The sequence below is a fragment of the Cheilinus undulatus genome, linkage group 13 (genome assembly GCF_018320785.1).
Source record: "Cheilinus undulatus linkage group 13, ASM1832078v1, whole genome shotgun sequence".
Classification (NCBI taxonomy): Eukaryota; Metazoa; Chordata; class Actinopteri; order Labriformes; family Labridae; genus Cheilinus; species Cheilinus undulatus.
Window position 1 is genome coordinate 25,408,477 of NC_054877.1, and position 24,217 is coordinate 25,432,693.

Sequence of the window (24,217 nt, forward strand, 5' to 3'; positions counted from 1 at the left end):
AGTTAACAATAAATCTTTTTATGTATTTATTTATTTATTTTATTTTCTTGCAGAAATGATAAAAAACAACAACATTTTTTTTTGTCAGAAATAGCGTTACTTCCCAAAACGGTGGCCCTGAAGGTCAACAGAATTAGTATTTTGAAGAGCAACATACAGTTCATATAAACACGAACACATTTCACAAAACACAAAAATACTCACAAAACACAAAGACTTTTCATAAAACAAAAATATTTCACAAAACACAAATACATTTCACAAAACACAAATACATTTCACAAAACATAAATTCATTTCACAAAACAAATATATTTCACAGAGCACGAATATATTTCAGAAAACCGGAAAGGGTAGGATCCTGGTACTTCTCTCTGATTGGACGAAACCCCAGTCATTTCTTGTTTCCAGTGGATACCATAGTAGCCGATCTATCGCAAAATTTAATGTGTTTACCAGGATAAGAGGACATTAGGCTGATATAAGGCTTTAACAAAGGACGTACATATTGTTGCACGGTGTCTTGTAATAGATTGGTCAACGCCCCCCCCCTAGTGGACGAGGCCTGTTATGTTTTGATGATATACCTGCCCATGTGTTGACATCCTGCAGTTCAATGTACGCACAGCTGCTGAATACACCGGCGCTGAGTGACAAGCTGTCTCCTGTCCTTTATTTACACACCTATACATTTAACATGGTGTCAGAATTTTTATTTGGACCCACAAGTGAGCCTGACACCTACTGCTAACGCAGCTTGTGCTTCTATATTTTGGTTGAGGCTTCCTAGTTGTAAAGTTAGCCAGCTAGCTGTAGCATTGTGTTTGCACGATGGCATCCAATGTGCCGCCCTTGGACCCAATGAAGATGACGGGAGACCTGCACGGCAAATGGGCTAGCTTTCGTGCTGAGTTTGAGGACTATCTTCTTGCAACAGGACTCAGTAAGGCTGAGAAATAGGTACAGGCAGCAACTCTTAGGAACCTAATGGGAAATGAATGCCGCATGTTTATAAGCACAACCTGGAACTACAGAGGACCAACAGAAAGACATTAAGCCAGATTTATGCTTCTGTGTTGCATCAATGGCATAGTTACGAGTAGCCCTTTGCGTCGATGCAGACCCCTACGCCGTAGCCTGATGTGCACCTCCAAAAAGTCCTAACCATGCATTGCGGCGACGTGGATCGCAAGGGCTGTGATTGGTCCGCTCAAACCGTAATTTCCGGCAGTTGTACAGACCACCTTGGCAAACGTCTTCCCTGTCGCCTGCGCTTCAATATTTGCAACAAAAGAATTTGTTCGTCGATATCGATGAGCTCCGGCTCCAAATACACCCGCTCCACCTCGGTCTCCATCGTTTACTCTGACCTGAAGATACCCCCCCCCCCCCCCGTGGCATGGCGGTGAATTGTAGAGTGACACGTTCTCTCGACGCAGAACTTTGAATGGTCGTCAACAGTGTTGCGTAAATCAGGCTTTACTGTCATAATTGCTGCGCTGGGCCAGTACTTCACTCCCGCCAAGAACGTCATCTTTGAGAAGTATGTTTTTGGCAATCTTAAGCAAGAGGAAGGGGAGCTCATGGATGCTTTTGTTACAAGACTGAGGGAAAAGGCTGCCTCATGTGAATATGGAGCTCTAAGAGACGAACTGATGAGAGACAGACTGGTTCTAGGAATAACTGATGAGGGCGCAAGGAGGCGGTTACTGGAGAAAAAAGACCTTACATTGGAGGGCGCTATTAAGATTTGCCGTGCTGCTGAAGTCATGGACAATAAGCTAAAAACAGAGTCACTGGATGGCCCTGGACTTGGCGAGTGTGTCAATGTAACGGATGGGTGGCATCAGGGACAGAAGCCCATCAACAGGCCACCTGAGTCAGCCAGTAGACCCTCGTAGCCACAGAGCATGAAGGGTGTAGGCCAATGCAAATATTGTGGCACACAACACAGGCGCAGCTGGGACCAGTGCCCTGCATTTGGAAAATCATGCTGGCTATGCTAATCACTTTGCTAAAGTGTGCATGAAAAGAGGCCAGCAAGCATGTCAGTTGAATGCTGTGGATGACCTGTCACTGGAGGATCCAGGGAACAGTGACCACGATGAGAAGGATGTATGCATAGCAATGAATGTGGGAGCCGTTAACTCTAGAGGTAAAAAGTGGTTTGACAACCTGCCTCTGCACAAAGGGATCCAGATTTGTCAGCTTGACTCTGCAGCCACCTGCAATGTTATGAGTGTCAGGGACAAAATGAGACTAGCACCTAGTGTGCCCCCTCAGCCAAGCTTCACTAAATGAAAGCTTTACAACAGCGAGTGGATGAACTCGGTTGACGTGTACAGCACCCATTGTGTCATCAGGGGCGTGACACACAAACAGGACTTTGAGGTTGTGAAAACGAGCCAAAAACCCTTGCCTTCAGGTGAAACGGGTGAGAGGCTTGGCCTGATACACTTCACTGTTCCTGAAGAGCTGAATAAAATGGAACAGTGTTGAAGAGGTGGTCTAACCAGAGAGAACCTCATCAGCGCTTACCAGGATGTGTTCACCGGCGCCATCGTGTCTCTGCCAAGCGATGTCCACATTGTGCTGGATAGCGCTGTGACACCTGTGCAGTGCGCCCCCAGGAATGTCCCAGTGGCCCTTAAGGCGGCTGTTAAAGCACAGCGGGATCAATACAAACAGGATGGACACCTGACCATGGTCACCCACAGACTGGATAAGTTATCTGGTCATTGTGAAAAAGCCAGACAAATTAAGACTTTGCATCAACCCGAAACCCCTCAACCAGGCCCTGAAAGACTCACATTATCTCATGCCCGCCTTAGATGATGTGCTGTACAAGCTCCTAAAGGCCCACATCTTTACCCTGGTGGATGCACGTGATGCATTCCTGCAGTGCCGCTTGGATGAGGGAAGCAGCCTGATGACATTAATCTGGACTTCATGGGGTAGGAAGCACTGGCTGAAGCTCCCTTTTAGTATGTCTGTTGCACCAGAGCTTTATCAGAGGAAGCAGCATGAGCTCCTTGCTGGCTTGAAGGGGACTGAGCCAATAGCAGATGACATACTCACTGTGGGCTGTGGAGACACAGATGATGAGACTGTTCAGGACCATCACACTAACCACATTGCTCTGATGGACAAATGCAGGTAAATGAAGCTGAGGCTGAGCATAAAGAAGCTGCAGTTTCGAGAGAAGGAGGTACGCTTCCGTGGCCACGTGCTGTCATATGAGTGTCTCAAAGCTGACCCTGACAAGGTCAGGGCAGTCTTGGACATGCCCAACCCCACTGATGCGAAAGGAGCTCAGCGGGTTGTCTGTCTCAAAAAGAGCAAAACTATGCACAGATTGAAAAGGAGTGCTTGAGCATTGTATTTGCCTGCCAGCACTTTAACTACTATCTCTATGGTAGGGGTGATGTCACGGAAGAGCCTGACTCGTGTCTGCTGTGTTGATTTTCACTAAGCCCCTCCTCAGTGCGCCAAAACACCTTCAAAGCATGCTCCTCTCATTTCAGAACTATTGCCTCACGGTGGTGTTCAAGCCAGGTCCTGAGATGTACATTAGAGACACCCTCAGCAGGGCAACAACTCCACCTCAGAAGTCAGACACTCCATACAGGTGCGAAATGGTATGCAGCCTGCAGGAGGAGCAGCTTGATAGAACAGCCATTCAGCAGTCAGACTACCTAAATGTCACCAGCCAGCACCTTGCACAGATATGACAGCACACAGAGGAGGATGTGAGCCTCCAGAAACTCAAGGCAGTTGTTCTGGAGGGATGGCCAGAGTATAGAGAGGACACCCTGATAGCCATCAGAGAATACTGGGCCATCAGACATGAATTAAGTGCACAGAATAGGGTGCTTTTCCAGAGCAAGCGTGCCATCATTCCCAAAGCTATGTGGCCAGACATGTTGAAGCGTATACATTATAACCATGGGGGACGAGGCTTGCTACAGGCATGTCCGCAAAACACTTTACTGGCCCAACATCGAGGGGAGATCAGAGACTATGTGCAACAGTGCTCAGTCTGCAATGAGTATGCACACAAGCAACAGAAAGAGACTATGATGTCACACCCACTCCCCACGCATCCCTGGTAGTTGTTGAGCATGGACTTGTTCAGCTATGCAGGACAGGACTTCCTGCTTGTAGTGGACCACTATTCAGACTTCTGGGAGATTGATCTGCTTCCTAGCCTGTCGGCTGAAACCACAATCTGACGATGCAAGGCACAATTTGCATGCTATGTACCTGACTGTGGCAGTCAGTTCGCAGGTAGAGAACTCCGTGCATTTGCAGGGGAGTTGGGCTTTGAGCATGTTATGGCCTCACCTAGACACCCAAAAGTAAATGGCAAAGCTGAGTCAGCGGTCAAGATGGTGAAAAGCCTTTGCAGGAAGGCGGACCATACAAATGAGGACCGCTTCAAGGCTTTCCTTCATTGGAAACACGCCCACAGAAGGTATGTGCTGCAGCCCTGTACAACGCCTCATGTCACAGAGACTCAAGACTCTCCTCCCTGTGTCAGAGCAGCTGCTGGCACCACAGGTCATCACAGGAGTTCCTGACAAGCTGAAACTGAAACATCAAGCAGCAAAGCAAACGAATGACAGATCCGCTGTTTTTAGATCAGCGCTGCTGAGTTAGGAGCTGCTCAGCTAACGCTATGGTGTCTTGCGGTATTCCGGCTTCCCCTCATCAAACTCATCAAATACACAATCCAACAACTCCAAAACGCTCTCGTGGACAAGTTGTGACCTGCACATTCACCACGCTATGGAATAATAACGTGTAATTATGAAACATTACGACACATGAAACGAATACTCAGAACTATTTCTTGAGTAAACCACTGGGCGGAGTGACACAGTGCAGCAGCCACGTCTGGAGTGTAGTTCCGGCTTTGCATTTAACTTTAAAACGTCTCCGTCTCTTAATATTCCATGATTATTTCATAGCGTGGTGAATGTGCAGGCCACAATTTGTCCGAGAGAGCGTTTTGGATTTGTTGGATTGTGTATTTGATGAGTTTGATGAGGGAAAGCCAGAATACCATAAGACTCCATTGCGTAAAATTGTTTGTCCTCTAGTGAGGGTGGTAGTGGCAGGTTTAGATTATAAAGGATGATGATTTTCTAGTTAAATAATCAAAAAAAAAAAAAAAAAAATAGAATAAAAGTAGTTAGAAAAAATTAAAACTCATATAAACATGCATTTTTTTTCACTAAAATAATTTGTCCTTCGATGAGGGTGGTGGTGGCGGGTTTAGATTATGAAAGATAATGATTGTCTAGTTTAATAATAATAATAAAAAAATAGAATACAATAGTTTGTAATAGTTTTGACAATAAAAAAAATGTATATGTTACTATATTTTCTCACTAAAATGAAGTAATTTGTCCTCAAATGAGGGTGGTGGTGGTGGGTTTAGATTATGAAAGATAATGATTGTCTAGTTTAATAATTCGAAAATACAATACATATAGTTTTAAAAACAAAAAACATATATTATTAGATTTATTTACTAAAATAAAGTTATTTGTCCTTCGATGAGGAAGGTGGTGGGGGGTTTAGATGACAAAACACACTAATTGTGTAGTTAAACAATTTAAAAATGAGATAAAAGTAGTTTTTAACATTAAAAAGAACTTCTTTTATTGTATTTTTTTCACTAGAATTAATATTTGTCCTCAGATGAGGGGTGGTGGTGGTGGGTTTAGCTGCTAAAAGACATGATTGTCTAGTTCAATTATTAAATTAAAAGTAGTTTAAAATAGATAAGCTAAATAAATTAATAAATGAATGAATAAACAGCTGTATGCACTGGCACAATCCAAAAAGAATTTGGCAAGCTCTGCGCATGCAGTTCTCCCTAAAATCTCACTCCTAACTCTTCTGGAAAGTTGGCAGCCCTGTTGACAACTTAAAAGAGGAATTACTTCACGCATGCAGCAATGTATGTAACACTGTTAATACACTGTCTAATGGACCTACTGGCATCGTAGGTGTGCCATAAAAGCATAGTATAGGTAACAATTTATATAAAAGTTATAGAAACTATGAACACCACAACATGAACACGCGAAGTTACTCATCATTTGGACACTTGGCCTTCACGTGTGGCTCGTTGGTCTAGGGGTATGATTCTCGCTTAGGGTGCGAGAGGTCCCGGGTTCAAATCCCGGACGAGCCCTACTTTTGTGAGCATGGCGTCTAGATTGTGGTCAGTCTCTATCCCTAAAGATTAGTCCCCACTTCAGAGACGTATCTGTACAAATTGTATCCATAATGGTGACGGACGTAACAGTACAAGGCCAAAGTGATTTTGCTCCCAACTGAATGAAGTCGGCAGATAAATTGATTCAAAAGAATCCTTAATACAGGATGTAGAGTATTAACTCCTACAGTTACAGACCTCTCACTTGCACTGTACCATCCTGGTCTCTCCAGTAAAAATCTCAGTGCATAATAATAGGCTACTGTGACCTTTGCATACTTGGTAACGTTCAGAGAATTTACACGCTGTCAATGACACTTAAACATCCTGTGGGCGACAAGAGATTCTTACAAAGGAAAGACAACATGTTGAATGTGAATTTTATTATTATCATTCTTTAGTGCATGCATTTATTTGCGATGTAGTCCTCATGGAAGAAGTTGGTTCAGGTGGTGTGCTCGCTCTGGAAATTACATTATCTGACCACCACAGCTGACAGCGGTCTCAACGAGGCCGTTTGGGATGAATAACCTTCTGATTTTTAGGAGGTAAATAACATTACAGAAAGTACTTAGGATGATTTGGCCATTCTGTGTTTGCCACGAAGAATGACTTGAAGAACACTAAAGGGTCAAAATGCTTGACCCCGACGTGATTTGAACACGCAACCTTCTGATCTGGAGTCAGACGCGCTACCGTTGCGCCACGAGGTCCAGTTATCACAATACTCAAGCAAATACTGTAAATAAAGATGCCTTATGATCGTTATTTCAAAATGACGTTGGTAGTACATTATGACATCGTATCATAATCATACATCGTAACGACCGGAAAGGAACGGATGAATCTCTAATGAAGCGCGCAGGAGTGATGCGTAACCACGACAACATTAATACCACCTACGTCATCCTGGATGGATACTTTCATAATAAGATATCAGTGCGGAAAACATATGTAGGGCCGGTTAGCTCAGTTGGTTAGAGCGTGGTGCTAATAACGCCAAGGTCGCGGGTTCGATCCCCGTACGGGCCATCGTATTTTATTTCTTTTTAACTATACTGAATACAAGAGTGTGTGGGATTTTGCATTGAAATAACATATTTTACAAAGTTCAGGAGGGTAAAAAAATCACCTCAGTTTTATACAGATTTGTCATGTTTTCAAAGGCAATATATGTCAGATATATTGCAATATTGTGTGGGACCCTCTTATAAGCCCTTAGGGGTTTCTTTTGTCCTACCTGTGCATTTAATATGTTTCATGTATTATTTTGTACTATTTTAATCTTCTTTCTTTTGCACAATTAAGTAAATAAATAAAATTAAAATAAAAAAGATATTTTAAAATTAATAAAAAAAACAGTTCCATCTCATCTGAACTGGCCTGAAGCTCTACTAGCATCTGCAGGAGGCTGCTGGATGCACATCTTGACCATCTTCTATTATACACAAGGTAACGGTCCATTTCAGCCTCTGGAATTGTGTTTGCCAAAGGGAGATCTATTTGCTTGTCCAACTTCAGGCCCTGGGACCGCTCTTTTGAGGATGCTTGATTCAGTACCACCAGCATTACAGATACAGATAAATCTTCATTAAGTGAATATGATTGAGTGTGTTTCAATTAGTGTCATCTGTGTGGGTATAAAGCTCCCTCTAGTGATTCAAAGTAACACATGATGAGTGGTGACACTACTGAACCTGTCCTCCATAAAAATAAATTGGACTCCATCCAGGGAGATGTGAGGGAGGCTTGGGTAGATACAAATATAGGCATAATATGAAAATAGTCATAAAAGATCCAAAACAACAAGATGGTGTTAATTTTAGGTCCTGGTAAAACAGCAGTCTTGTCTAAATTTGTGCAAAGATGTTGAAGTCCAGCTTTGCCAGAGTATTTTGTTTAGTTTTAAGTTTTCACATAAAGAGTGAATGATAACACATTTGATTAAAAAAGGTTTTCATGACAACTCTTACCAGAAGTGCTCAGCCGTGATCACGAATCATCAATCACTACTGTCTGTGGATACTTTAAAAAAAAACTTAAAGTTGAAGGTAAATGAATAGCGGACTAGTTCAACATAAGAAAGTTCTAAGGGAAGTAATATGCATACATTGTGTGCTTGTCAGTGCAGTAAGAGAAATTTGTGTGGCTAGACTGTAAGTGATATACTAAAGATATAAACAGCTTCGAATTCCCCTTTAGTTACTAAAAGATTATTATAATGAAAAATTTGAGTTTTGGCCTGCAGTAGAAAATTATTTCAGCTGAAAATGTCCTAATAGATTGTGGTCAAACTTTGTCAACATACTGTATTGTATTGTATTATATTGTATTGGTGACATTTCTGGTGCTCCTACCATCATAAATATCAAGTATCTACCACATGGTGTCACTAGGACTCAGCTTGTGCAGTGACTGATCTAACTGGCTTTTGATGGGCTTTCCACAACATCCCTTATATGCACTGGGACACAAGCTTTCACGGACCCAAGTTTAACTGTAAGACAAAAACAAGTAAATTATCAGACAGATATTACAAAACAGAGCAGAAATTGTCTTACTTCCGGCTGTACCTGTGGCAGATCTGATCAAGACTGTTTTTTCATTGTATGTAGTATAATGCATCTTTAATATTTCTTTTTACTCTTTATTAAAATGTAAAACAAATAAAAAAATCATGATGTTTAGGTGACTGTGAGCTCAAGAAATGTTTCTCAGCTGAAAAGCTAATTAATCTCTAAATTACAACATTCGGGCCGTTAATATGGTGGCCTAAAGGTCGATGCAGAAAATTGTCATTGAATCTCAAAAGCATTTCATTTCAGGAACCACAAAACCGTAAAGAAAAGTATAAATAAATAAAAAGAAATTAAATTGAATTTAAAAAATATTCATATTTCATGAATCACAGACATATAAATTTAAAAAAGCATTAAATGAAATTTAAAAACATTAAATGAAACTCAAAAACATTAAGTGAACCTGTTTTTGCTGTTGCCCTTCAGGCCCACCATACGTACATTAAGGACGATTTCTTTTCTTCTCTGTACTTCCTGAATGTGATTTTTTAACTTACTATTTTTGTGTTCTGAATTTCTACAATGAGGTATTTATGTCCACATTAATGTGCAATGTAGTTGTCTTTCTTTAAGAAGTGTTTAAACTTCATAATGTAATCAGGCTACATTGTTAGTTAACCTGTATTTCAAAAGTCTCCTCTTCCCTCTTTGATTTAATCTTTTTCTGTCAGCATATTTGATAAATTTGTTGAAACTTCAAAGGCTGATGCTTAGTAGGAATGTGGTGTTAAACTGTAAACATTAGGATGGGGCAAGAAAGCTTGCAGTGAACACAAACACACAGTGTGAGAAGATCATTTCCATGGTTTACACAACAAGTCCATTCCTTTCATGGTGCTTGTGGTCAATACGAAGTTCCCATGTGACCAATCCAGAGGGAGAGAGAGAGAGAGAGAGAGAGAGAGACAGAAGATGGAAAATGTTCCAAAAAGTGAAGAAAATGTAATTTTTGCAGAGGAATTTGACCCCTGACTCCTATTTACGTTGTATCCTCCTTCATAATATCAATTCTGGGAAGCGACGAGCCGCAGTCGAAACATGTCAGCTGCCTTTCACATCCACAGAGGAATGTTGGCGAGTCTTCACAATGTTGTCAGTCAGCGCGCCAGATAAGAGCTCTCAGTTCATAAATAAGATTGATGGCATCGCATACCACCAGTTCCTGCTCTGTGTTTTCCCATACTAGCTCCTGTGTCGAAAGCATCCGCACTATCTCTCCTGCTCATATCCTCTCTATCCAGGTCCAGGCTTGTCTTGGTGTTTAAACAAAATTCCCCATCCGATTATTAAAACACACTACAGTCTGATACATTCCAACTTCTCTTAGTTGTTAATGAAGTTTTAAAGCTGTCAAAGAAAAGTGACTGTAAATACTTTGAGAAGAATACACCGCATTCCAAATTATTATGCAAATTGGATTTTAGTGTCATAAACATACATTTTTTTGTTTTTCAATCAAACTCATGGATGGTATTGTGTCTAAGGGCTCTTTGGATCACTGAAATCAATCTCAGGCACCTGTGATAATTAGTTTGCCAGGTTAGCCCAATTCAAGGAAAACTACTTGAGAAGGTCGTTCCACATTATTAAGCAGGCCACAGGTTTCAAGCAAAATGGTAAAGAAAAAGAAATTTTGTGGCTGATTCAGAGCACAGAGGGGGTTGTGCAGATAAAGGATGGGGAAGGTTTCTGCCAGACAAATTCATCTGAGTTAGAGAACAGCTGCTAAAATGCCATTTCAAAGTAGCAAACAGGTATTAGAAGCTGTTGGGGCCTCTGGAGTCCCACCAATCTCAAGGTGTAGGATCCTCCAGAGGCCTGCAGTCGTGCATAAAACTACTATTTGGCCACCCCTAACCAATGCTCACAAGCAGAAATGGTTGCAGTGATGCTGCTGGGATATTTCGGGTCGATGTCCTGCTGCATAACCCAAGGGCGCTTGAGCTTGAGGGCACGAACTGATGGCGGGACATGTACCTTCAGGATTTTCTGGTAGACAGCAGAAATCATTGTTCCATCAATCACAGCAAGTGGTCCAGGTCCTGAAGCAGCAAAGCAGCCCCAGACCATCACACTGCCACTACCATGCTTGACTGTTGGCATGATGTTCTTTTTATCAAATGCTGTTATTTTTACTCCAGATGTAACGGGCCGCACACCTTCCAGAAAGTTCAACTTTTGTCTTGTCAGTCCACAGAATATTTCTCCAAAAGTCTTGGGGATCATCGGGATGTTTCTTGGCAAATGTGAGACGAGCCTTTGTGTTCTTTTTTGTCAGCAGTGGTTTTGGCCTTGGAACTCTGACATGATGCCATTTTTGCCGTGTCTTTCTTATGGTTGAGTCAAGAACTCTGACCTTAACTGAGGCAAGTGAGGCCTGCAGGTCTTTGTATGTTGTTCTGGGTTCTTTTGTGACCTCCTGGATGAGTCATTGTTGCGCTCTTGGAGTAATTTTGGTTGGCCGACCACTCCTGGGAAGGTTCACCAGTGTTCCCAGTTTTCTCCATTTGTGGATAATGGATCTGACCGTGATTTCCTCAAGTCGCAAAGCCTTGGAAATGGCTTTGTAAGCTTTTTCAGACTGATAGATTTCAATCACTTTATTTCTCATTTGCTCTTGAATTTTTTTGGATCGTGGTATGATGCGTTTCTTTTTGAGATCTTGTAGCCTACTTCACTTTGTCTGACAGCTTCTATTTAAGTGATTTCTTGATTCAACAAATCTGGCAGTAATCAGGCCTGGGTGTGGCCAGTGAAACTGAACTCAGCTTTCCAAGAACTGTGGTTAATCACAGTTAACTCATGGAGGGGGTTAATGTTCACACAGGGCCAGATAGGTTTGGGTTTTTTTCCCTTAATAAAAAAAATTATAATTTAGAAACTGCATTTTGTTTTTACTTGGATTGTCTTTGTGAGATATTAAAATTGGTTTGATGATCCAAAACATTTAAGTGTGGTAGATAAGCAAAAAAATCGGGAATCAGCAAGGGGGCAAATACTCTTTCATGGCACTGTATGGGAGCTTTAATTCATGTGTGAGAGCATGTGTGATTTTTATTACTTCAATATCCTCCACCAGGATCTAAATCAGACCCTGTCAAGCCAATGAAATGTAGCACCTTTTCTTTGATACTTAGGTGACTGGGTTGATTAACCAAGCAGGCTATTTGACACAAGAGGCAGTAGAGGAAATAAGATTACTAATATTCAATGTTTAGTAGTCTGATAGGTTGGTTGATAACCCTTTATTGAGAGCATAAATGTAATTCATTTCATGTTTGATTGATAAACTGGTTTTGTATGAATTATAAACAGTGATAAGCCCCCATTTTGGGTTGTAATGTTTGAACTGGCTGGTGTATCCTATTGATTTGGTATCAATTCAGCTATAAACATTGAAATGATGCTCAGCGTATCTTTTCATTCATTAAAAATCACTCACTCACGTGTCTCTTTTTCTGCTCTGGTAATCAGCTGGTAGGGATGTCTACTCACATAAATTCTGAGCCAATCCCTTTCTGCCATGACCTCTCTTGATCCAATCATCCTGCCGCTGTCATATTTCAAAATCTGTTCTCCTTTCCTTTGCGGTCAGTCTGTTGTTTCAGTACCACCGCTGTGACTCTCCTCCACCCCGACCACCACCGTTACATCTCATCAGTGTCCAGATCCAGCTCTTCCATGCATCCCGCATCTCTTCATTGCTCTTCCAAGTCATCCCATCGATGTCCAGCTTCTCGGTGACATCCTGCATCCCTTCATCACTACTGCCAAGTCATCCCATCAGTGTCTGGGTCAAGCTCTCCAAAAATTCATTCCTTATCCTATGCTACTCCCTCCATCACCACCACCAGTGTCTAGACTCCATAGGGGGGTATCCTATTCGGCTGTCAGCCTCACTACCCCTTCAAGTTAATAAAGACATCATGGATGGAGTCTGTTCTCCAAAGACATTTCACATTTTCAGACTTGTATTGTTAAGAGTTTGGCTGTTTAGGATGTCCATACAGGAGATTACTGTCAGCCTTTGCCAGCCAGTGATCTGTAAGTTGACACAGATGGAGCAAACTGTGAGCCTAAATCTTCAGAAAGAGGTTCTGGGGTAGACTGTTAAGCAGAATCCATTTCAATTAGACAGGGCCTTAAATCTGTGTTCAGCAGGAGAGTAAGACCTTGTGCTCAGTGACTTCAGAGCACTAGGGCACTATCTTATCTCAGTTTAATATAGACCGTTTCGAGTGTTTTTTGCTGTCAGTCAGTGCTTTTAATGTCCAGTTGCTCTGTAGAGTACTCCAAATTGCTTTCTTTATGAATGGTGGTCTATAAATAAACTCGCCTTGTCTTCCTCAGTTTTGGGTTCTGCTAGTGTCCTTGTTACTTCTGGTAGCACATGATGATACCTGCAGCCAAATCAGGTTGAGCAGGGTTCACCAGGATGGCATATTCATACATGCAGTAGCAAGAAGGTTTGTTGTGCCTCTCGGTTGAGCCTCAAGAGTATGGAGAAGATACAACCAGACCTGCAGTTAAACGAGGAGCGCTGTAAATGGCATCAGCCCAGCAGTAGGACCAATATCTGTTCCTTTGTGCAAGGGGGAACAAGAGGAGCTCTTCCAAAGCCCAACTAGCTGTCTGGAGGAGCAGTGCCAAAGTCCTATGAAATTACCTCCTGTGGGCTACCTGTAAAGATATTTCTGACTTGACCATCAACCTGGCGTCCTCTAATGGGACCACCCTCTCAGCATAGCACCATAAAGCTCCACTGGCATCTGCCACACACCAACTAAACTGGCTGGTTTGACACTGGTGCCCTGTTCTCTTTATAAATGAGAGCAGATTCATTTTGTGCGTACAGCTGGTGCGAAGGAGTCTGGAGACACCATGTTACTGTACCTGTAACGTCATCCAGCAAGACCAGTTTGGTGGTGGGTCCGTGATGGTGTATCCTTGGAGGGTCACACAGACCACCATGCCATAGCCAAGGGTGCCTTGGCTACTGTTAGGATGAAAGCCTTGGAGCAAATGTCAGACCACATACAGTGGGACCTTGATTGCTCATGGTGCAAAGCAATGCCTGGCTTCATGTGAACAGAATGTTTAGACAGTTCCTGGATGAGGAAGGCATTGATGCCATTGACTGGCCCTTTGGTTCCCCAGCTAAAAATCCATTTGAACCCCAATGGGAAATTCTATACAGGTGCATCTTATCATGCCTCTACATACAGCCATAGACTGTCTAGTAGCTCACTGATGCACTGATTTAGGTCAAGGAGATCCCTATGACACCATCTGCAGACTCATTCACATGTACACATTACTGGGTCACATTATGCTTTACTGCAGTAAAATTCATGCAAATTGGATTAGCCTGTGGTTTAAAATTTTCACTCTGATTTTTGGTAGATTTTTAAACATGAATGAACATTAATTCCTGAAGATCTGATGTGATTTAAACATTCCAGTTGTTTTGAGGTGTTTATATTCAACCTCACAGGTTAATGAAGTCTCTACTTATTACTCCTTGCAGCTCAGTGTTTAAGCTGTCAACAAGAAATGAAATCCTGTCCTCTATGCCCATAGTTCATGCCTCACACTAATGAAAACTGAGTTGTTGAGCATGAGTAGATTCTGATGTCACTGTATCATTCATTATTATCCTTCTGCACTGTGAAGGTCTAGTTAAAGTCAATCTGTTGGTGTTTGTGTGTGTGACAGGGAGAAAAAAATCCATCCTAAAACAGATAGTATAGCTCTCTCCATTTACTCATGGCCATATCCAATGACACAGCCTGGAACAATGCACAAACACCTTTGAGTCTGAGCTAAATTGGAGGCAATAAAAGCATGCAGGAATGCAGGACACGTTAGCAAAGGTGCACAAAGGAATTTCAAAAGGTATTAGCGGCTAATCTGGGAGAAACCTGTCTTTGTCACTTCTAGGGTTACGTGTCCCTGTGAGAATGTGATCTATGTCAAGCACGCTCTCGATGGCAAGAGGAGAACAAGAGAGCAGGCCACCCGAGAAAGTTGAACCCGAAAGAATGCAGCTCTGGTATTCATTAATGAAGAGCACTCTTCTGTGTGCTGCAATGAGAGCAGGAATGAGGAGATAGAATGACAATGTGAGAGAAGAGGGAAGGAAGAAGATACAAAACATTTACCAAAAAAAATAATCAGCTATGTATCAAGAAGACAGAGTCATGTTGACGTATATTAGAATATTTTATTGCTTTATGAAATGTTGCATGAATTCAACTGTAGAAACCTTCATATGGGTTGAAGTTCACAGAAATGTCTGTTTTTGAAGTCAACACTCGGTTGGTGTACAGCTTGACATGACCGTGATTGTCGGCACATAACTTACAACAAACATACATAAATTCTTTGGCATCCTGCTCAAAGCTCTAATATATCTACAATAACAATACAAACATCTGTATAAAATATATAATAATAATAATAATAATAATTAACCTGTTTGTTAGTTCAAAAGCTCACAGTAAACAACACGCTGTAGTTTTTAAAACTTTTTTCCCCTCAGTGGTGACCAAACCAGCAGAATCACCACATCAGGAAACACACTCACTGGAATCACACATGCAAACATACTCTGAGAAGTTATCAGGAAAAAGCAACAGATGATGAAATCAACACCATGATGCAACACCTCCCAAATTGTCTTTTATATATATTCTGCATCTCACCGTTCATGCACCTCTAAAGCTTCTGCAGAACCAGCTGCTGGAGCTCAAGAAACATGGACTGTGAGAGCATTAAATCAGCAGTGTTTCAAATGTGTCTTCTCTGTTTAAGTTATTAAAAGGAGGGCAGGCTTTCTAAGCAGATAAGATGATGGGAAAAAGGTGACTCAGTTTGACATTGTAGTTTTTAAGAAAGGAGAGGTCACATTGATAAACTTAACTGAATATTTATCTAAAAGGGCTTGGCCTTAACATAATATTTGGGGAATGTGAAAACCAGATAAGATAAATATGTAGCTTTTTAATTTAATGGATTGGGAAAGGGGTTCAAATAGAGGGGATAAAGCAGCAATTATATATATGAGAACACTCTGAGAACATTTTGCCCTGTTACAATCCACAATACTGTCAGAGTACCTCAGAAGATTCATCTTTTCTCTCTCTCCTGGCTGCACAGACCGCCTGCAGCTGTCCAGCTCAGTGAGAAAAAGATCAAGACAGAGCACAGCTCTCTTTCTCTCCCCCTAAATGTGAAAACAGTCCTTTTTTTCGTGCGTTGGCCTCTTTCCACGACATTCTTCCATCCAATATTTACTCCATTCTTCACTCAAAGACTCACACTCCTCACAGATTCTCAGATAATGTTTTGTCTCTTTCAAAATCCACCTCCTGGTTCTTTAAATGAAGATTTCCACTGCCTCTGAATCCAGCTCATCCAAGCCTCTGAAAGGGTTTAATAGCATTTTCTTAGGCGCTGCTTTGTCTGCGGGAAAAAAAAGGAGAGAGAAAATGAATATAAATGCTTTAAAGCTGAAAGATTTACCTCAACAAGCATGACTAAAGTTTAACAAAGATTTTCCGCAGTTAAAAACACTGTAAATGTGCTCAGTCAACAGATCCACATTATTTCCTAACACATGCACATTCCTCCAGGCCAACATTATGAACCATGACCTGCAAATATGCTATCTGATTGGCTGCTTTAGAGGCGGCGTGGTTAATCAATGTGAACATCCATGAAGCTGAGGTCCAAAACTCCCTTTATGCAGACAGAAAAGTGCTCTCCTCTGCTCTGTGCTTTATGTGTGCCTATCATTTATCATTCAAGTTTTACACCCAGAGCACTATGGGATTATTGGCCCTCTTAACCAAACACACTCGTGCATATTTGATAGATAACTCACCGCTGTTGAGCTTAGTGGTGCTGGCAGCCTCTCTGGCTTTGGTTCCCTCCACCTGCCGCTCTAACGTTCCAGGTTCAGACTGAGCGGAGAACTGATAATTTGGCAAAGTTTGATCGTCTGAAAGACTCTTTCCTGAAACAACATCAAGAAATAATGTAAGCATCTTTCAGCTGAGTGCTCAATTCAAGCTATTTATGAAAATATTTGCATATTTTTGTAGCTAATCTCACTAGATCTAGAGCAGTGTATAATAATGGACTGCATAGTTTTTGAGCACGCAAAGTAAGAAGTGCAGTCATAAGCTTAGCTTACCTCTACTTTTTGTGATGTTTGTTGTAATGCTGATGGAGGGAGTGGAGAAGGCAGGTCGTAGAGGAGCCCCAGCCATAGTCAGGAGGTTTGTCCGATGACTTTGCTCGTCCTTTTTCCCTTGGTCCTGATGCAGCCGCTGATTGAGGATCTTGATCACAGCATCCTTTTCCAAAATCTGCGCATAGAGCGCACGGATCCTGAGAAACATGGAAAAATATAAAATAAGCAAGTGAGCAAACAAACAAAAGTAAATGACATAAACTGTTTTTTTCCATTTTTAAGTGTTTGATGCAAAGAACACACCTGTTCTCCATCTCCTGATTCCTGTAGTCAGCAACGGGCAGCTCCTCATTGAAGCTGTTGTTAGAGGAGTGGCAGGGTGAGTGGTTAATGATGGTGGTATCTCTGCAAAAGCAAAAGACTTCAATTAACTCTCATTCAAATCTACTCAAAAAACACGTGCGTATTTCCAAGCAAGTGCAAAAAGGGCCCTTACCTCTGAGCTGCAGCAGTGGCAGCCACCTCCATTGCAAACTGCCTCATGGTGCTCTCCTCAAGATACTTCTGCTCCCAGCGCACCATGTCAGCTTCCAGGGCCAAGATTCGTTCCTCCCGCTCACGTAAACGCTCTTGTAGCGAGCCCAAAGTCACTCCTGGTGGCTGGGACTGCCTCTGAAATGGAAGAAGAAAGGATTTTCACATGATATAGAACAAAGATATGACAAAAACTGTTTTAAGAACACTTTTCTGGGTTATTTACCTGTTGTGCTCTTAGACTCCTTAGCTCCTGCTCCAGTCGCGTCCTCAGCTTCATCTCCAGGCTCTCCCTCTTCTCGCAGGTGGACTGCAGCTGAGCCAGCGCACTCTGCAGCCTCTCCACCTTCTCCACGTATGCCCTCTTCCTCCTTAACTCTTCTTCTAGCTGGCGACCTCGTCCACGAGCGGCCTCCAGGGCCTCCTCGAGTCGTTTTGCTCTAGCGCTCTGCTCCTCTGTTGTGGAGCGCAATCGCTGCACCTCCCGCTCAATGCGCTCCCTCTCAAAGTTCTGCTCCTCATCTGACAAAAAAAAACAAAACAACAAAAGATAGGATGGGTTATTGCGAGCTTGATAAATTGTTTGAAAAAGCATTATAAGTCCTGAGTTCTTTCTGTAATACATATACTTGAGTTTCTAGAACCCCCACCCCTTTTGAATGTAACCCCAGTAACAAGCAGCAGATTTACTACATGGTGGCCAGTGTTCTTCATTTAGAGAAGTACTTCTGGAATGCTGAGAGGAGGAAGGGGGAGGAGGATGGGGGAGAAGGCCGCCCTATCCCTTTGACCCACATAGCACAGAGCATTCCTCATCAAGGCCATACAAACAGCAGCGCTCTGCTTGAGTCCAGTTCCTTAAACAGACAATATAAATCACACTAACAACAGGTGGGGGAGCCTCAGCTCCACCACTTCCACTGCCACTCTGTGATTTAGAGCCCGTTCATTTCCTTTAGCACGGATTGAATTCCCTATTATTAAGCCATGTCGCAAAATAACATCTTGTTATGCAAGTAAAATTCCTGCATGAAGAATGCCATAGCTACAAATAAAAGACCCCATGCTTTATTAAGATCTAATCCAGTCTTGTGTGTTGATCACAAATCCTTGCTTGGCCAAACAGCTTTTTCCAGTTCAGGAATCAACGTGGGGTAATTTACTCGCAGAAGTCAAATTGGATCATGACTGGGAACATTTAAAGCTTTAGCTTAGTGTTTTTGAAAAGGCCTCAGACTTATAGGAAGATATGCCTCTGAACTTTCTGTTTTTTACAGCTTGTATCATGTCTTGTTTTTTTGTCTGTTCCACCTGGATATAGCCAGTTGTTTTAAAAGCCCATCTAAGGTGGTCATTACAAAGTAGGTCAGGCTAAATGTGCTCCTATTTATGTGACATACTTGTTACTTTACACGTCAAACAAACAAAAGTGAAACACTTACTTTGTTCAAGGAGCTTTGCCATGATGTGCTGGTTATGGTCAGCTACTTCGACTTCTTTTGCCACATGCGTTCTGGCATTTTCCAAGTTTTCTGTAATGACAAAAAGATTCAAAACTGACTTTTTTGCAAATTGCTTACAATATCCATCACATGGCATGGCAGGATTATTCAGTATACTTTAATATATGGCAGTGTTCATACCTCTGAGGTCTCTGTTGAAGTCCTGCAGCCTCCTGATCTCAGCCACCAGTCTCTTCCTCAGCGTTTGCTCCAGGTTTTCCCTCTTACTGCTGCCCTGCATCAGTGTCTCATAGGCCTCTGAAATACGCTGGATCTCCTGCTCCAACTGAAAACAAAGTAAAGAGAGAAAGGGGGAGGAGAAGAGGAAGAGAAAGTAGAAAGGAGAACGTTTTGGTTAACCTACTTCAAAGTTGGAATGTAGATTCCTGTTGTTACTGTACTTAAATGTACACTATGCATGACAAACATATGGGCACATATGTGGCTTTGTGTGTACAGTACGCTCAGTGTGCGTGTGGTATGACTCTGAGGAGGAATGCGCGCCCGCACCACTCCCTGTAAGCCTGATTTATATCTACATTCCTGAGGGCTGATAGCTCTAGTTCCAGGTGTGTGAGCGCACAAGAGTGTGCATTTACACAACTTGCTTCAGAATATGCGTACAAGGACTCACACAGACACACACAGAGGTCTGGGAGAGCTGCCAGTGGAGGGAAGGTGTGCATGCCTGTGCCTGGAGTTGTGGAAACGGCAAAGAGAAACCCACCATTATAGCAGTCACACAGGCATGTTTACTCAGGGCTGCGGCCTGACGGAGAAAAACTTTCCAACCCCAGCAATTATCATTCTTTAAGGCTGAGACAAGGGCCATGTGACATAACTCCAGCAGAGAGTGGGTGGGTTTTTACGAAGATTGGCTGAGGTGTCAAATGTCTGTGAAGCTGTGTCCACCATGTTGAAGAGGAAAATCTTATTTTAGGTGTTTGGAAGAAGTCTGGAATAAAAGTGAAAGTTGTATGAAGAAAGAAAAAAGGCCTGTTTGGTTTGATAAAAGTGGCCTTTCACTTTTTTACACACCACCTGCTGTGGACCCCCACCCCCTCCCTCATCAGCTGTGTGCGCGGGTCACAACCCAATCGACTGCTCTCTGACAAGACCTAGATTACGCTGAAAATCTATGGCCTCCGTGGAGGCATGCATGCACACTCTCTGGCCTCCACCAGGTCAGCTCCACAATGAAAGGAGTGTGTAAACACAGTAGCAGGCTGTGACCTCTGTACCTCTGTGGTATGAAAGGTAGCAGCTGCTGATTTCATCTGTTCTGCTCATATGAGGGAGTGTCCCTGGAGTTTGGACGAAGGGGAGACAACTGTCCACTGGGGTTGTGTTTCATAGACAGGTGGCTCGGATGCTTTCCCTCTGAATTCACTTTTTTTAATGCCATCGTTACTCTAGAGTTTAACGGGTGCAGTGTAACATCTGTGAAAGATTACTACGGCACTACAACAAGACTCTCTGTCATGGATTCCTCCTCTTACCTTCTGAATACGTCCGGTTTTCTCCCTGTGAGACTCCAGCTCTTGCCTCAGCCTCTCATTCTCCATCAGCAGCAGCTCCACTTGGTTAGGCTCCTCCAGACCAGCAGGGGGCAGGCTGGTGAATGTGCTGTAACAGGGGAGTTCAGCTGGCTGACCAGGCTGAATAAACCTATGAGAGGAGGAAAAGCAAATTCACATCTTTGTGTCTGAACTTGTTGCTGCCTATGCTCATATTTAATATTTGCTTCAGTTGGGTGGGGAGCTGTTTGAGTGGGGAATCTAACTCTATTTTCTACCAGCTTGTAGACAAGCTGACTCCAGGAGCTGTCAAGAATGTAAAGGCCTATATGAGGAACATACTTTGGGTAAAAGCATCTGAGGCAACACAAGCATGTGAAACTATCCTGTTCCAGTATGTGAAGCATTGCAACCAGCTAGAGGGCTGAACTATTTTGCTCCAAGTATGTCAAGAAGGTAATCAGTACGGTGTGACTAGCATTGATAAGTATGTGTTTACGCATGTGAAACACAATGATGAGCCCTAGAAGATGATTACATGGCTGGCTCTCGTACAACAACCACACCACAGAACATGATGTAATGTCATAGTAGTTTCACACACATGATCATGTCCTCCACACGTCTTTGTACCTGTGCTGCTGCTGCTGCTGTGCTTGCATTGGTTCCTGGACCTGCTGAGGGATAAATCCTTGGCCATGGATGGGGGTTGAGTACTCCGGTGGAGGGCTTCGCTTGTCCAGGCTAGGCCCTGTGCTCTGGAGTCCCTGTGGTGTGTAGTAAGGGAGCTCAGGGTAGCTGTGAGAGGTGCTTTTAAGGGCCTCGGCCTTAGCAGCAGCATCATTCCTCTCCAAAGATATCTGCAAGCGCTGCTCACTGAGGGACCGCACATGGGTGCACTTTAGCTCCACCAGATCTGCCTCTTCATGGAAAGTCCCCTCATGCACAAGGGTCCCCTCATGGAGCTGCCTGATGGGGCCTGTGGTTCCCCAGTGAGAGGCGAGAAACTGAGAGTGTGCCTTGGCCTGCTCGTAGGTGGGCAGCTCTTCCCCGTGCAGCTGGTAGAGCTGGTAGCCACTCTCTGAGTGGTGGTAGTCCCCCTGGTGTTCCTGGCCTTGAGGCTCCTGTCTTGCAGAGAGCTGAGGGAAAGGGGGCTCCTCCTGGGTCAGACTCTCCAAAGAGGATCGTGGGCTCCTGCCCATGTCGCCTCCGCTGCTTGGTCCACTGTTGCTGCCACTACCTCCACGCAGGGCCTGCTGCTGGATGGCAAGTAAGGTGCGTGTGTCTGTGGGGTTTCCATAGCGGAGCTGCTCCTGGATGAGTCGGTGCAGGACCGTCCCAGACGGCTCCTCAGTGGACGACATACTGTGTATCTTCTCTAAAGATGAGTTGATCTCTTATGTAGAAAGTATATGAATGAGCTGTGAACCTGGAAAAAGCAGGAAAACGTCAGCTTGACAGGGCAAAAATACACAAGTGATAGTTTTAGCATGGCATCATACAGTCACAAGTAGAAGAGAGGCATGTAGGCCTTCATAATAACAAACACGGCTTAATTTTAAAGCCATGCTAACATGTTATCTTTATTTTTTTTAACTATTCAATCTCTGCTGTCAAGATTTAGTGAGGGTTTTGTATAAAATTAGTGTAGCCCTGACTTAACTTCCCCAACAGCGACAACACAGACATGTGGACACATTTTCCACAGCAGGCTGAAACAGCATGCGCCAAAAATTCCAATCTCACGGGGGAGCAAAAGCGCACAAAACCGCATTATAGAATAACTTTTCTCTTTTAGCACAGTTTTGGGATTCAAATCACGGTTAACAACTTTATTCATTCCCCCAACAATCAACAATCTCCTCGTGTAAAAGTGAAAGCTACTGTTTAGCTACTTTATCTATATTTGTGTTCGCTTCGTGTCGTGAAAAAGGCAGAAAAAGACGCTCCTCTTACCAGCTCACGCTCGCATCGTATCCAAACGTTGTTCTCGACCTCGAAGTTTAAAAATTCAGAGCTATTCCACTGTTTCCGTGAGTTTATTCGAGTCAAACGTGTCTCATCTTCGTCCCCCCGGACGGGCTGCCTCGCTCTCTTGCTGTGAAATGATTGTGGAGAGTGCAGGCGGCGATAATAAGTAACCGAGGAGGGACTGAGGTCGGAATGCCAGGAATGTAAAACGCGAGGTCCCTCTGGGATCAAAAGCGTAAAACCACACGGGAGGGAGGGGGAGGAGGGAGGCTGCAATGAGCTTTACGGTTACCAATAAGCAGTTCAAAAGCAGTATATAAGAGAGAGGAAGGATTTAAGCTTTGAAAAAGTATGTATATGTTAAAGGACAGGGCGACGTGTTTCTTTTTATTCTGGCTAAAGCTCTCCTCCTAGACTTCACACCAACAATAACAGCATCAGAGGTTTGTGCTGTTTAGCTCCATAAGTTCATTCAGTGCTGGAAGCAAAATTTGAGATTATTCTGTTAGATTGGACCATCACAGTCAAAGCAGACCTAGTTTGTGTAAATATATTCAATATTTTGCTCAGGACTATTATAAACAGGTGGAAGCCATTCAAATCTAAAAGTGCTTATACTCAGTATGCAAAAATACATCATTTAAACTGATGTGGTGATAAAATTTAGCTGTAAAAAATTTAAAGCATTACATTACTTTGCTCTTAAAATATTGGTAGTTTGACACTGAAAAGCCTAGAAGGATATTCTCAGGAACAGACGCATCAAACTGTATGTCCAGTGCTTGTACAGAAGCTTAGTTAGTTTAATTCAGGCAAAACAGCCTGAGGCCTCAAGATATAGACATGTAGGTGTGTGTCATATATGAGGTATACAGTATATCCAAAATTACTTTCAACGACTAAATATGTGTATTTAAATGAAAATAAGGGGCAGAGAGTAAATAAATGGCATCATAATAGAATTTAACTTTTCATCCTCATATTAACCAAAATATAGTTGGGCGGTGGATCCATAAAACAATAAATTGGTTGGTTACCTTGTGGTAAAATGGTATAATCTAATCTAATCTAATCTAATCTAATAATTCCGATTTGGATATTTCATATGTGCCTGTGTCTTTATCAATTGAAGAGAGATGCTTTAAAATACGATGTTCACTCCTTATGTCTGCTTTTTAAATGGAGAGAGCATTATACAGGTCTTTTCATGAGGCCCCCAATGACTAAAACTGTCCTAGAGTAAAAGTATAAAACTAAAAAAAGTTCAGGTTTGTTATTTTGCTTCAACAGTGGTATATAAGTGGTATATTGTCTGTTTATTTCAATTAGGATTTAGTCATATTTGTTCAATAAAAAGTCATTTACTAGTTGGGTAGTGTTAGAAATAAATACATTGGGGTGCAAACTGCCTAGTAGTTAGGCTGCACCCCATGCAGGTGGCTGGGGTTCATGAAGCTCTTTCATTCAATGTCATTCCACTCTTTTTTGCCCCTGTTTCTGACTGTGTCCACTATCCCATCCCCCCAAAAGGCATAAAAAGCCCAAAAAGGATTTTCTGAAAAATTAATAAAATTCTTTCCTTTATGGGCACATATTACACTGGTGAAAATTCAGTGGACCAACTCAGTAACTACATTTCAAGTGTTCTAACCTATTTCTGTAAACAAATGCATTGTTTTTAAATTTTC

General features: G+C 42.5%; 1 protein-coding gene and 3 non-coding genes across 4 annotated transcripts; 2 read left to right on the plus strand and 2 right to left on the minus strand.

Annotated features, from left to right (window-relative positions):
• The first annotated feature begins 6,133 nt into the window (after nt 1-6,133).
• Nucleotides 6,134-6,205, plus strand: trnap-agg. The gene has a single exon. It is a non-coding gene; the product is annotated as a tRNA-Pro (tRNA).
• A 665-nt stretch (nt 6,206-6,870) lies between these two features.
• Nucleotides 6,871-6,942, minus strand: trnaw-cca. Its single transcript has one exon. It is a non-coding gene; the product is annotated as a tRNA-Trp (tRNA).
• Nucleotides 6,943-7,187: 245 nt separating this feature from the next.
• trnai-aau lies at nt 7,188-7,261 on the plus strand. The gene has a single exon. It is a non-coding gene; the product is annotated as a tRNA-Ile (tRNA).
• A 7,750-nt stretch (nt 7,262-15,011) lies between these two features.
• LOC121520351 (angiomotin-like 2a) lies at nt 15,012-22,715 on the minus strand. The gene is made up of 11 exons (XM_041803752.1): nt 22,515-22,715; nt 21,192-21,987; nt 20,541-20,709; nt 19,183-19,327; nt 18,982-19,071; nt 17,766-18,061; nt 17,502-17,677; nt 17,309-17,410; nt 17,006-17,202; nt 16,694-16,825; nt 15,012-16,272 (listed from the first exon to the last, which is right to left on the minus strand). Exons 2-11 carry the CDS (start codon nt 21,920-21,922, stop codon nt 16,187-16,189), a joined length of 2,124 nt encoding a protein of 707 aa, XP_041659686.1. The 5' UTR covers nt 21,923-21,987; nt 22,515-22,715; the 3' UTR covers nt 15,012-16,186.
• Nucleotides 22,716-24,217: the final 1,502 nt, after the last annotated feature.